Source organism: Xyrauchen texanus, chromosome 17 (genome assembly GCF_025860055.1).
Source record: "Xyrauchen texanus isolate HMW12.3.18 chromosome 17, RBS_HiC_50CHRs, whole genome shotgun sequence".
Taxonomy (NCBI): Eukaryota; Metazoa; Chordata; class Actinopteri; order Cypriniformes; family Catostomidae; genus Xyrauchen; species Xyrauchen texanus.
Window position 1 is genome coordinate 34,175,767 of NC_068292.1, and position 15,151 is coordinate 34,190,917.

The 15,151-nt window shown below is 39.8% G+C and overlaps 1 protein-coding gene across 2 annotated transcripts in view; it reads right to left on the reverse strand.

Annotated features, from left to right (window-relative positions):
* Positions 1 to 15,151, reverse strand: part of LOC127658351 (adhesion G protein-coupled receptor B1-like) — a 115,686-nt gene that overhangs the window by 15,851 nt on the left and 84,684 nt on the right. For both annotated transcript variants that reach the window (XM_052147594.1, XM_052147593.1), the window contains 6 exons: positions 10,739 to 10,842; positions 7,922 to 8,024; positions 7,653 to 7,803; positions 7,279 to 7,348; positions 6,968 to 7,034; positions 3,300 to 3,385 (listed from right to left, as the gene is read on the reverse strand). In XM_052147594.1, the coding sequence (XP_052003554.1) occupies positions 3,300 to 3,385; positions 6,968 to 7,034; positions 7,279 to 7,348; positions 7,653 to 7,803; positions 7,922 to 8,024; positions 10,739 to 10,842 (581 nt within the window). The remainder of the gene's footprint in view (positions 1 to 3,299; positions 3,386 to 6,967; positions 7,035 to 7,278; positions 7,349 to 7,652; positions 7,804 to 7,921; positions 8,025 to 10,738; positions 10,843 to 15,151) is intronic.

Genomic DNA, 15,151 nt, shown 5'->3' on the forward strand with positions numbered 1-15,151 from the left:
CCAGTTTATAGAAAGCTTAATTAATTATTTAACAATGTCCTAAAATATCAAATGCATCTGTTCGCTTACACAAAATGACCACCTGGAAAAAACAATTAAAGCCATCAGCTTGGCAGGGCTGCTATAATGGACAGGAAGTCGAGTCTGCTTCTGGCAGACATGTAGATTAAAATCCACATAATATCAGAAATTTAATTTCAAGCAAAAGGCCAATATGACCAATAAAACCTCAATGGAGGCAGTGATATTAAAAAACAATCAGCATTTTTTTGAATTACAAGGTGATCTTGCTAGTCTTTAAGAAGAATGTGAGAGGGACTTCAAAGACAGAGCTGATTGGATCCAACCAAATATTAAAACAACTTTTCTTATATATATATATATATATATATATATATATATATATATATATATATATATATAAATATATTTCATTTACCATTCTGACAAAGTTCATCTTTCAGTTTTTCTTGTCGCAGGTGGAAAACATTACGAAAGATCTTGCTTCAGGAGGCTGACAGCAATTTGTCAAAATGCACATCTTAAACTGACGAAAATGCCATGATCCACAGGTATACGGAGACTATAAAAGTGCTGTTCCTGTATTGTGCATAATTAACAGCAGCAATTTCTAATTAGGTTAATGAAAAATGCTGTGTTTATGAATGAGGGCAGGGGAGTGAGGAAGAAAGAATAATTAAAAAAAAATCCTCCCTCCAAATCTCATTCACTTTCAGGCCTGAACATCAGCAGTAAGCCTTGAGTTACCACAGAGAACGCAGTGCTGCACATTAATCGACTGCTGCGAAATACTGGAGCAAACATGTTAAGAGTTTGCAAATTTGGAATTACAAAACTATTTTCCATTCTTACACAAACAGAAAGAAAAAAAAAACATGACCAAATCTCCAAACTTGAAATAACATCACAAGCATTCTATTACAAATTCACAAACACACACACACACACACACAAACACACACGTAGTTTTTCCATGTTTTATGGGGACTTTCCATAGACATAATGGTTTTTATACTGACAAAATTTATATTCTATCCCCTAAACCTAACCCTACCCCTAAACCTAACCCTCACAGAAAACATTCTGCATTTTTACATTTTCAAAAAACATAATTTTGTATGATTTATAAGCTGTTTTCCTCATGGGGACCGACAAAATGTCCCCACAAGGTCAAAAATTTCGGGTTTTACTATCCTTATGGGGACATTTGGTCCCCACAAAGTGATAAATACACACACACACACACACACACACACACACACACACACACACACACACACACACAAAAATACTTGTTTGATTTTGTATTTTTCTTGTTAGGGACTTTACCGTTGACATCTGTTGTTTTTATACTGAGCTAATGGTCTGTGTTCTATAATGATATTTATTATATCCTTACGTCAAATCTTTACCCTCACAGTCACTGTTTTTTTTTTGTATTTTTTTGCCTTTTGAAATTTTAGTTCATACATTATTAGGTATGTTTATTAAGCTATTTTCCTCATGGAAATACTTTACACATCCGAAACTTAATCTAAAGCACAATTTTTAATTTAACCTGCGTACTTCCATCCAAAACAATCAGTGATATTTTCAAATCAGATATCCTCTCTTCTAAAACTGAAACTAACTAAAGGTTTAAAGTTGCCAGATTATGGGAGGAGCAAAGGTTGAGGTCATCAGAGATATGGTGGGCAGTCCTGCACCTCAACCAATCAGTGAGGTGGTGGGCGGGGCAGAGAGGAGAGCCCTGAGTGTGAGCGAGGGGATGCTGTGGTAACTCTAATACAACAGCAGAAAAACACAACCGATCAGAGAGAATCATAGCAGAGACAAACACATTGTTGTTCAAATAAAATAATCCAAAAACAAAATGAAAGATAAGGACAACGGTAAGAAAACATTTGGAATCAGAAACAATGCCAGTAAGGGGACACAACAGCCTGCAGGCAGAGGAGCACAGCCCAGAAATGGAAACACAGACAGTCAATCATGAGACATAACATGAGTAATATTCTTCTTTTAGTCATAAATCCCAGATCAAATTTCAGCTGTAATGCCAGATTAGATCTTTAATTTGGTAGAAAGTATGTGATTCTTGGATAATTAACAATTCAGCTGAGTAATTAATGGTCCATAGCGCCTAGATGGACATCATAAGTTTGTGGAAACCTTATAATGAGGTCTATTATGACAATTCTCGGCTCATACTTCCGCTCCAATGACATTTTACTCACAAGAATAAAAACTTGTCAAAATCAATAGGTATAAAATGAGAATTCGCTCAGCCTGAATGCTATGAATCAGACACATGAAACCAATGTCTTATGTGAGATTTCCTTTTCTGGGTCTTGTGTCTGACCCTCAAATAAACATTTGCACAAAGAAAAGACACACATGGATTTAAACAGCTTCATATCAAGATGCACAGCAACACCTTGAAATCTAGAGAAGCTGGAGAGATGATTAAGAAAACATGGCAAATCATCAAAAGAAATGTAAAAGAAATGCAATGAGGTGGGCAGAGGTGTCATCCTGCATTTGATAGGATCAATAACCAGTCCTTTATGATCTCTCCCCCCTTTTTTTTATCTCTGAATGATCTGCTGTTCACTTCTGCCATCTTGGAGTCTTTCCTAGAGCTGAAGTGTCATTTTATTCAATGTTTCACTGTTTAATCCCTGCTAAATTTGAGAAGACAACTGCAATTAAACCATATGTAGTTTGATTCCCCCAGAAACGCTGTATCAAAACATTTCTCAGTTTATTTGAGTATTCTGATGCGCCCCAACCTATTAAAACTGGTTTAACCAATGATGTGAGTTTGGGAGCAGGACAATCTGTTTTTCTGACCAATAGGAAATAGGAGTGTGTTCAGGAAACCTGTTTAAAAAAAAAACATTATTTTTGCAATTCCATTTGTTGATGCTAGTGGTACAGAATGTATAGGCCACATTTCAGCTTTAAAGTAAAAAATATATATTTAAAAGACAATTAATGTGATTTTTCTATTTCTATTTCTAAAATCTATTTATTTTTGACTGCTTATGACTGATTCTCTCTTTATCTTCTTTTAAATCATATTCCATCACTTCATTATTTATTGTCATTCTTCTTGTCATTTCTTGTCTTTCAGAAGTTATTTTTCGGATTAATATGTGCTAATTTGTGCCTTGCTCGAGGGAGGAGAGATGTTATGAAAGGTCTGGCCACTGAATGTTTTTCCCAGGGCTGTATAGAGGTCAGCCAGTGAGATGAATGTGTGCTTTGAAGCATACCCAGCCCTCTCCTTGAGTTTCATATCAGTAATGCCATCTTTGGACACCAGTTTGTTAAAAACCAAAATCCCGATAACCATGTTAACCTGGTGAAGAGAGAGGAAAGAGGTGAACACAAATGTGCATCTCATAATTCAGTCCATTCTCACAATGGAACAGTCCTAGAGTTATATTGGTGACATTTTTAACAGTCTCATGACAATTCATAATAAATTGCATGCAATGACGAAATCCCAAGATATCGTATGACTTGGCTCAGAGAAAAAGGTATGGTTTTTTCCCCACAGAGACAAAGAAAATAATCAACAAACATAACTTAAAATTGATATAAAACAGGCATCAAATTTGATCCAGCCTCCTCTCCAATATTTTATTTTAAGAAATGAAACATCTGTGGAATAATTTGCTTACTAATTCCAGTGACGAGGAGGGTGGGGCTAGGCCATGAGTCTGCACGGCTGGCCACCAATCGGGCTAATCAGCCGAGATGAGGGATAAGACCGAGCCGGATGTGGCAGTTCGGGAGAGAGAGAGCCATTCACAGCTGCCGTGTGTGTTTGTGTCTTTTTGTTACATTATTTTGACTGTTCAGCCGGTTCCCTCCTCCTCCTTGCCCATTTTAAACCTTATTACATTGGTGCTGAAGCCCGGGAGGGAGGAGGGATGCACTGTCGTAGAGTCCTCGCCACTGCCATCTGCCCAAAGGTGCCGGAGGAGTCGCTGCCGACTGCCTGGATGCGGAAGAATGGCTGCCGTCCACGATGGAAGGAGGGGCTAGCCGCTGGCTGCCTGGAGCGGTGGAGCCGCTGCCAGGGGTGGAGGGGCTCGCTACCGGCCACCAGAATACGGAGGGGTGTTCCATCCACCAGGGGTCAGAGGACTTGCTCCGGTCCACCTGGGGAGGAGCGGCTGTCATCCGCCAGAGGGTGGAGGAGTGATCGAGGACCAGGCGACCGGCAAGCAATTTTTTTTTTCTCTCTCTACTATCTCTCTCGCTCCACCTTGTCTCCAACCCAGGTCTCCAAAGGCGGGGAAAGCTTTCCGGCAGGCATGGCCGGGAGGACAAGGAAGGGTTGTACGTCATGCCAGGGGTACCCTGGCCTGAGGCAAAGGAGGGAGGAGTGTGACGAGGAGGGCGGGGCTGGGCCGTGAGTCCGTACTCATGGTATACGCTTGATATTGCATTTATACTTCAGATCCTTTAATCTCTGAAGTTCAATTATTAAAGACGCATCAAAATATCACAATCCAATTGATAGTGGGAGGTTTCCTGGGAGGCGAACAGGTCTACCTGGGACTTGCCAAACCGTTCCCAAATCAGCTGGACCGACTGGGGGTGAAGCCTCCACTCCCTGCCGGGCAGGCGTTGTCGTGATAGCGCGTCCACTACGACGTTGAGCTTGCCGGGGATGTGAGTGGCACGCAGCGACTTGTTTTGAGGCAGGCGGGGGTGATCCTTACCCGATGCGTGCCGTGGTGCCATGCTTGTCTCGGGACTCGAGTCTGGAGCCAGTGCTGGAGTGGTCTCATATGCATCAACCCCAGCGGCGGGACCGCCGCGGAGGACGCCATATGGCCCAGGAGCCTCTGGAAAAGTTTTAGAGGGACCACTGTGCCTGGCTTGAAGGAAGCAAGGCAGTCCAGCACCGACTGAGCACGCTCGCTCGTGAGACGTGCTGTCATTGAGACTGAGTCTAACTCCAACCCGAGAAAAGAGATGCTCTGAACCGGAGTGAGCTTGCTCTTTTCCCAGTTGACCTGAAGCCCCAAGCGGCTGAGGTGCCGGAGCACCTGGTCTCTGTGTGTGCATAATAACTCTGGATGAGCCAGTCGTCGAGGTAGTTGAGAATGCGGATGCCGGCTACTCGTAGCGGGGCAAGGGCCGCCTCTGCGACCTTCGTGAAGACGCGAGGGGACAGAGACAGGCCGAAGGGGAGGACTTTGTAATGAAACGCCTGCCCGTCGAACGCGAACCGTAAGAAGGGTCGGTGTCGTGGCAGAATTGAGACGTGGAAGTACGCATCCTTCAGGTCTACCGCTGCGAACCAATCTAGATGCTGAACACCAGCCAGAATATTTCTCTGCGTGAGCATTTTGAACGGGAGTTTTAACAAGGCCCGATTGAAAACTCGCAGGTCCAGGATTGGTCGTAAGCCGCCGCCTTTCTTGGATACAATGAAGTAAGGGCTGTAGAAACCCTTCCTCATTTCGGTTGGAGGGACGGGCTCTACCGGGCCCTTGGCTAAGAGGGTCACGATTTCCGTGCGCAGGGAACTGGCATGCTCGCCGTGTACTGCGGAAAAGCGGACGCCCCTGAAGGGAGGCGGGAGCCGGGCAAACTGAATTGCGTAACCGAGTCGAATGGTCCGGTGCAGCCAGCGTGACGCGTTGGGAAGCGAAAACCACGCTTCCCAGCTCTGCGCTAGGGGCACCAAAGGGACAAGTATTTTGGACGTACTTTCTGTTGAAAGCAAGCCGCGACCGCAACGTGGTCATGGTCATGTTCTCGCAGTGAGAACATGAACCATCCACAAACGCTGCCTCGGTGTGATCGCGGCCCAAACACACGAGACAGCGCCTGTGGCCGTCTGAAGCAGAGAGGCTTCTACCGCATCCAGGAACAACACAGGGGCGGAAGGGCATCTTGAAAAAGACGCGTCCTGAAAACGACGTTCAACGCCGCTGTGTTTTGCTCTTTTAGAGAAATTCACTCTTTTAAGGGAAATAACTCTTTTAATACACAGTATGTGTGTGTGTCTGCGCTGTCGAAGCGCTCAGGGGCAACAATGCACGCCGTGCAAGTAGGAGAAAGCCGCTGTTGTGCACCGTCAAATCCAACAGCATGAAGATCGTCAGAGGAAACAGGAACGTAGTCGTGTGTAAACTCGCAGCAAACTGCAAACAGACCATCGGCTCCGAAGAAATTTTCTGAATGAACTCCCGTATTTGTGCCGCTTAAATACCCGTATGTCCGGGGGCGGGACATGCAAATACTGGCTGCCAACTCTCATTGGCCTTTTTTCACAGATCAGAGGTGGATATCGGCGCTCAAGAGAGACCCCTAGTGTCGCTTCTCCGACACAACGTGGAGAGAGCGACAGAAGGGGAACTAGTTATTCTTAGATGTATCAGCCAGTCATCGGTATCATCAGCTTTTATTTGCACTGTACTTTAAAAGCTGCTGATGATCAGGGCAGACTATTTCCTGTCAATTAAAAGGGGGCGGAAAAACAAGTTTGGGCGGTACACAGGAAAATGTTCAAAACCACCATTATATCAACGTCTGCCAAATGGAAATCCGTTATTCAACAAAAAAGCTCCTGCTATAATAAACGGTAATAGAGTTTGACACCAGATCAGGTTTAATTAATCTGCAGTGGTGTAATGAGCCAAATTAAGCACACTTAGTATTAGCAGTGTTTAAACAGACCAGCTCAAATACAAATTTGTTGGAGATTGCATATGGGGTTATGAAGGTCAAATAAAAAATTGCCAGCATCTCCACTCACTACCACTCTAAGTGCTTGCCGTTAAAGCAGTGGCTTATTTTTTGGTAAAATATTAAAAAAATGTGTGTGCACGGATGCAAGTAATGTGTAGCACTTAATCTGGATACGAAAAACTGCAGATTTCTATGAAATTTCTATGAACAGAGATAAAGACCGTACCAAGACGACAGCAGCGGCTGGACCAACAAATGCGTACAACAGTCCACCTTCCAGAGACAGCCAGCAACTAACACAAAATACAAGAAAAGAGATCAGAAAGAAGAGATGAGACAAAGAGAGACAGAATGAAAGAAAGAGAAAAATGTAGAGACCAAACAGGAAAAAGATCAAAGAAATCATGAGGATTGTAAATGTCACAGTCATGTTGCTGATTTAAAAGTCATGTTACCACATCAATGTAGTGCTGAAGTATGAAATCAATATAGGCAAAAATAGAAGGGTTTATTAAACATTATCATGGTCATACTTACTAGTTAACATTGCCATAACCCTTTGCCTTAGTGAAACCAACAGAAATTGCTACAACGAGAGCAGGTAAGCCTAAAAGAGGAAAACTGAAATTAGTAGGTGGGTAGTTGACATGACATAACATGAACAATTTGATACAACATTTTTATTTTATTTTTTTATTATTATTTTTTTACAACTTTTAAATCACTTTTTGCTTTCACTAGTTTTGCTTTCACAAGTGAATCATTAAAAGAACAAATATTCCATGTAGTGTCTCAATTAAAATGTGGTCATAAACTGCATGTGTTATGTGAATTGGAAAATTGGAAAAACAAAGATGCAAATGAAGAAATCAATAAAGACCGACAGCAAGGCAGAGAGAGACAGCCCTCACCCCAACCAAGGCAGAGGAAACGCTTGCGTATGATGCGGTTTCTAAGACGGCCAGTCACGGCCATGTAAGATTGCCACGCCTCTGTCAGAACCCAACAGAAAGAGGAGAGGAAGAAGAAGTGCAGAAAAGCAGCCACAAGTGTACAAACAACCTGAGACAGAGAGAAAGAGAGATCAGCAAATATTAGAATGGTATGTAAAAAGCAGAAATGAGAAAGGTTAAGAAGCAGATTCTGTTATGGATCAAGTTTTATTAAAACATTGACATACCTTGTTCCGTGTCTGAGTTTGTCCGATGAGGATGAGAGCGTTGGAGGAGATGATGGACAGACAGAAGTTTATGAGGATGACAGAGCGTTCCGAGCGGATGTACCTGTTGAAGAACACACTGACACACTGAGCCAACACACTTGGATGGCGTAAATTGCTTCCACAAAACAACTGCACATATATATCCTCCTAGTTCATACAAGCTTTCAACAGATCAGTTGAACCAGAGCAGACATGATTACAGTGGGGTCCAAAAGTCTAAGACCACATTGAAAATCTGGGAATCAGAATCGAATTAATTATGAAAAAAGTTTAAACAAAGAAACGTTTTGACATTAAATTAAAAAATAAATATTTAAGATTGCAATATTTCAAGGTCACTAATCAAATAAGCAAAATAAGCACGGTGACAGACCATGTTAACTCCTTTAGACAAAAGGTTACAAGGCATTTTTACTATGGTCTGAGACTTTTGCACCCCAATGAATACAGGAATTGCATCATACGATGTAAATGTTTAGGACTTGTTACAAATTCCATCACATCAACAATCTGATTTAAGGACTTAAGTCTTAGAATAGATCACATCAGTGTCCATCCACTTTTTTAGCCATCTTGGTTCCAGAAGTATTTTTCCCATTTATTTCTTCTATAGGGATTTCATAAAATCCTCAAAAATAATAATAATTCTAAGCCATTAACCAAAACAACCAGCTCCGAGGTGAATCACAACATTAAAAACGTTGATTTGAAGCCGAAAAGTATTTGAAAATCAGACAAAAAGACAAAGGTCCGAGACTGTGTACTTAACATGTTTGATGAGGGAATGGACTACAATTCGATGAAGCATTGGAATGAAAAATATAAAGCTGTTGATTTAAAGTTGTTAATTATGAGTACTGTATAGAAACAATACATTTGAACCCTTATGTTGTGTTCCGGTCATTTTGACCAGGAAAACAATTTTTCTTATGATTTTTTATTGTATTTTTACTTTAATCCTATTGGAATAAAATTACTTGACTTTGTACAAATATAGTATCAGAAAACAAAAAAATGTCACTTTGTTACACTTGTGTTCCTGGTCAAAAATTACAGGCCATTGGAAATGAATGGATTAGAATACAAAATACAGAAATATTAAGTGTTCAGGAGCATCCCAATCCTTTAGATGAGCACACAAAATTCCTTGGACACACACACACACACACACACACACACACACACACACACACACAAAGTGTGTTGAGGACCCTTTTGTGCATCGTCTTTCAATGTTCACTCTTTGAGGAATATTTCAAAATCTATGTGTTTGGGCTTGTATGAATCGGGATAGTCTGCTGTAAATTATGATATGTTATTGTGTATATTTATGTTTCAAGAAGCATTAAGGAAAAACATGACAAAATGACACTCCTGTTGTGCAAGGGAGGACTGGGAGGAGAATTCGGCACTGGATTTGTAATAAAAACCAGGGAGGGGGCTAGAGTTCATCTCCGTTTTGTGGCCTGCCCACCGGTAAAAGTCCCAGATCTCCCTATGGCCAGTCCGCCCCCATTTATGCGTGTCTGTGAAAATTTCAAACACTTAAACTCACTGCAGTGTTGCCTCTAAGTAAAACCGTTTTTCTCATTGCATTCTTCCAACTGAAACCTATCCAACAATATAACACATCGCTATCTCATCTTTTACATGATTTTACCAACTCTAAATATAATTGTTGTGTTAACAAATGTGCAAATGATGAGAAAGAAACAGTTCTTATTCATCAGCAAATTTAAAAGCATCTTTTAAGAATTGGTAAGTTCAGATTTATGCATTGTAAAGTGCAAATTCTAAGCTTTAAAATGACACCAATTTTGTTCATTAATTAATCATCATTAATTAATGTATTATTAATTTAGAATCAAATTATTATTAGTATTATTATTTAATTACATTTTTGCTTTCCACAGGGAGTGCCCCCACTAGCCCGGTATGAGCTTAGTTCAATGAATACTTATATCAATATACATATATACAGTATATATATTTATTTTTTTATAATTTGTTTTTTATATATGTTCAAAAAAGGAGTACAAAACCTGTCATAATTACTAAAAAACAAGTTGATAAAAAGATCTAATGCTATATCTTGTGATAATATATGCAATATGAGAGATTTATATACAATCATAGTGGGCTGGTAATTTTTGATCAGCTACACAAAATGTGTTAGCGCAAAATAAAGACAACACAAGGGTTACGTTTATTGCAAAATATTCAAAATATGTTCAGTACAAATATATGAGTAGTGTGAGAGTGAAGAGAGACCAACTCCATTGTGTCATTCACAGCTAGTCATGGAAGTAGGCTGTCACTGCAGAGCTCATGTGGTGTGCTTTCTTTGCCTCAATTCTCTGATAAGTGGATCTTCCACTGCTGTATCATGGGTAGTGCAGTTCGTAACTATAAATTCTGGTATTCAACGTGATTTAAAAAAACAAAAAAACAAAACATGAAGTTAAAATAACACAAACTGATGGCTTCAAAAACTACATACAATTGATTAATAACACTGGACCTCACAGTAGTTCTGTCTGAAAGGTTTTATACATTATGGTTAAAAATCAGATCCCCAATGTAAAAAATAAATGGGATTTTCACTTCCGGAACCAAACAGTTGGGTTCTATACTGTGATCACAAACACCAAAGCACTCTAAAGCCCTCTTTATAGATATAAATTGCTGTCCATGGTGCTGAAATACATGTTGCTTCTTATCCATGTCGTATCAACAGTTAAATTATGTTTCAGCAGTTTAAGATCTTTAGCTTACCTCCAAACAGACACATAGATGATGATGAGTAGCAGCAGGGTGAGGGACGAGACCCCGCAGCCCACGATCAGAGTCACTGATGGAAGCTGGGTCTTATCCATGTTCTGTCAACACAAGAAATGCTCTGAGTTAGCTCTCTGAAATGCTAATGGTGCACCAGGCTAACTGCCTGCTGTCCTCCATGTAGTTCTATGCTGAAGAGAGCAGGGGAGCGTGGGCTGCTGTCTGTGAGTCTCCAGCTCAGGAGCAAGGTGAGATGAAGGTCAAGCATTAAAGGGCTGAATACAAAGGGCTGAGAGATCCAGAGGGCTCAGCAGAAAAGCTCACTAGAGCAACTAATGAGTGTGAGCATGACTGATTATAAACAGAAAACCAGAAGAGAATCTGTGAATTACTCATACTGAGATTCTGAAACAAAACCTTCAAATATAACACATTTGCAGGCTGGCGCAACCACTGTCTTGGTTGCCATGGTGATGTGGTTGAGAAACAGCGGCCACTGCAGTGGTGTACGCAGCATTAACCATACCATAGGTGTGAGTAGTGTATGCTTGTCTGTGAATATCTGCATTCCCTGAAGAGCTTGACAGATTAAGATGGTTTAAGCTAGTATACTACATGATTGTTGTCATTGCTAATCAATGTCTAGAAACACTATCCAATGGTGCTTAAAGGGATAGTTCACCCATAAATGTGAATCTGACATCATTTAATTTCCCTCATGTTCCAAACCCAAATTACTTTCTTCTGTGTACTACAAAATGAGATGTTAGGCAGAATGTTAACCTCAGTCACAATTCACTTTCATTACATCTTTTCTCCATAAAATGACAGTGGATGCTTACTGAGGCTGTCATTGTGCCCAAATCTCCTTTTTTGTTCCATGGAAAAAACAGCCATACAGGTTTGGAACATCATCAGGTTGCGTTTTCATTTCTGGGTGAACTTTTAGTTTAACATTTTAGCTACATTTAAAATGGGTTGATGCTTAATGTTACATAAGTAAGAATGTCCACTGGTACTAGACATTCTTATAGATGTGAACTTCTCAACTCAAAAACACAGACATACAGGCACAAACAAAGATAATTGGATGAGTTTATAGCCTTATAGTCTTGTCTCCAGGTTTAATGTGCGCACATGGCCGAGTTAATTAAATCCCTGTGATTAATTTACACTGCAGTGAAGTCCCCACTGACAGTCAAGAAAGAAATGTATCCTCTGAGACAAAGTTTGTCTTCTCCTAGCCAATCAAACACTTGCCTAAGCCTAAACTGTGGAAGACAGCTAGTTCCCAGAGCAACCTCTATCGAACCAAGGGAATAATTTAGTCCCTCAGTGCAAACCCACAGCCACAGCAAAGCTGAGTTGGAAGTGGATCCATAAGGTGAAGTGCTAAGATAGTTGACTGAAAGTATGGGTCACGATGATCAACTAGTAATCCAACAACCATCTAGTCAATTAGTGAGACGTAGGGCTGTCACCATTATGTGGGACCCCACATAAGACCAAAATAATGTATCTTTGGTGTCCCTGGTGTTTCATAAAAACTAGAATACTAGAAACTTGTTTAAATGTTTAAATGATCAAATAATGCATCATTGTCCATTATCTGTCCCAGTTTTCATGAATAACCTAAACCACATTTTTTATGTCGGAAAAGTCAAAACAAGCCCTAAAGCACCATGCGCTGTTTTCTGAAGGAACATACAGATGGTGACTGAGTGACCCTGGCAGAGTTTGTCCTCATTTTCACCTCACAATAATGGTAAAACCCAATTCTTTTTTGATATATGGTTGTTGGTACTCCTAAGTTACTAACTTTAAATCATCTTGTATCTTAAAACTAAACTGTCGGTACAGGTTCATTAATACGCACACAGTTAATATGCTCGTAGACATGCACACTACATCTTAGCTCATGATCAAACAGTTGTAAAGTTAATACATTCATGCTATTTGGAGAAATATCTTTGTCCATTTATTATGCTGCCCCTGTGACAAGCAACCCTCCCTCCATATCTTTAAATACACAAGCCATGGTTATGAACGATAGCGTCAACAGAGACAACTATTTAAAATGGCATTTATTACTGTATGTTGATGAGCTTATTCATATTTATATCTCCAATATACACTATGCATCTCAGCCAGGTTGACCACAATTTAAATTCTAAAAAATATAGTCTATTATTGAACATAACATCATACTCTTGTCTTAAAACTTATTAAAATGTCAACATTACTAATTTTAATCAACATATCAAATTATTTGGTACATTTTTGTTAGGGATTCACATAGTTATTCATGTGGAGTCGTGCGTACATCTGACATAATAATTCAGATGGGATTTGGAAGAGGTATAAGGGGACCCCCCAAGAGCTCTGACTCAATCGCGTGGGAGAGTCCAAGCGTGTCCGCGAGAGAAACGGCTCAGCTTGAGGCTCTCTCACGCATCATAGACGTGTCTCTGACTGCACTGATGACCTGCTTCTTTGTTGAAATGCTCGACATGATGTGAACGTAAAAATAGTTGAACATGGATCTAATGTATCGATACAATATTGGGAGAAACAATTATCAAGATATATTGATATTTGATTGCATCGACACAGCCATAGCTGACAGCTGACAGTGGTTATAACCATATATTCAGAAAAGTATAATAGGTGTGCGTGAGTAACAGATTACAATTTAAATAAGTTTTTTTACTCTAAATATCCACTTTTAATTTTAATTGTGCTGCCTCTTTAGTTTCACTTTCACATCTGAAAGTGAAAGTGGAGATTTAGAGTAAAAAATGACTTAAATATTGTTCTCTTTGTCACCCACACCTTTTATATTGCTTGTGAAGACATGAATTTAAACAATAAGAGTCATATGTATTACTTTTATGTTTCCTTTATGTGATTTCTGAAGCTACAATGGTTTGATCACCAATCGCTTGCATTGTTTGGACCTACAAAGCTGAAATATTCTTCTTAAATCTGTTTGTGTTCTGCTGAAGAAAGAAAGTCATACACATCTTGGATGGCATGAAGGTGAGTAAACGAGAGAATTTTCATTTTTGGGTGAACTATCCCTTTAAAACACCACAGCTGCAGCCAAACAAATTCTGATGGATGTCTTTGGCCGTTGGGAGACATCTTGCACACTTTTTGAGTATCCAGCCAGTAGCCATGGATTTGATTTTTAAAATGCCGTGTCAAGTTAAAAATAGTCCCATTTTTAATGCCTCATAAGACCCCTACATCCTGTTCCATTTTGTTGCATTCTGTCAAGATTTTGCAATAATGCAATTGATGTACACAATGATTACTTAATACAGATTAATCGAATGGTTGTTTATGCGACCCACTGACCAGTCATTTCAAAAATACACTGTTTTGCACATCTCTATTTGTAAAATGGTTTGAGGCATACAGCAGCTAGTTCTTCTATGATATCAAAGTGGGTACTTCATATTCATAAAACCTGGTCAGTTTGCATAATAATTTAGGACAATCTGTTGCCATAGGACACAGAGGCCAATAAGAGGGCATTTGCTAATATATAAACTTGCCAAATTGCATGCAAATGTAGAGAGACACCCATATGGGTTTGGGTGGTTTACAAGGACATTTTTTTTAGGTGAAAAACTTCTATATTATACTATAAATGTGGTTTATGAGGACATTTCTAGTGTGCCCATAATTCAAATCACTTAAAAAACATACTAAATTATGTTTTTTTGAATATGTAAAAATGCACAAAGTTTTTGGTGAGGGATAGGTTTAGGGGATATAATCTATACAGTATACAAATCATTATGTCTATGGAAAGTCCACATAAGGATAGCCACACCAACATATGCTACGCTAGCTAATAACACTTTGACATAAACACCATAATATCTATATAGAACCACTAGAACGGAAGTTCCAAGACAACATTTTCAAAATGACTGTGCGCTAGTTTTGTCTGGCACATAAGATGAATACAAGCTTAAGCTCATAAATATTTAGTTTGCCAAAAAAAAGAGAGAGCTATGTTCTCTTATCTTATTGTGTATAAACTGTAAGACAAGCTGACCCATGTAAACCAAAGAAGGGCTTAAAACTGGCAACATCTGTAGAAAACCCAACTGCTAACAGACTGAGTGTCTGTTCCAAAACTTATTGAGCTGTCTGTTGTCTCCTGTCTACATAGGCAGCTGTACTCTATGGCAGCATCCTTAATGAAATGAAGCCTCATATGAGAGTGATTTCGAATGCTCTACATAGACGGCAGCACCACACATCATTCAAATAGTGCTCCAAACATGAAGTGCACGGGACACTTGACTCGCAACTGATTTCAATACAGGTGACATGAGGGAAACAACGCAATCCTCTAATGAGCAAAAATAAGCACAGTACACGCATTTTCGGTAA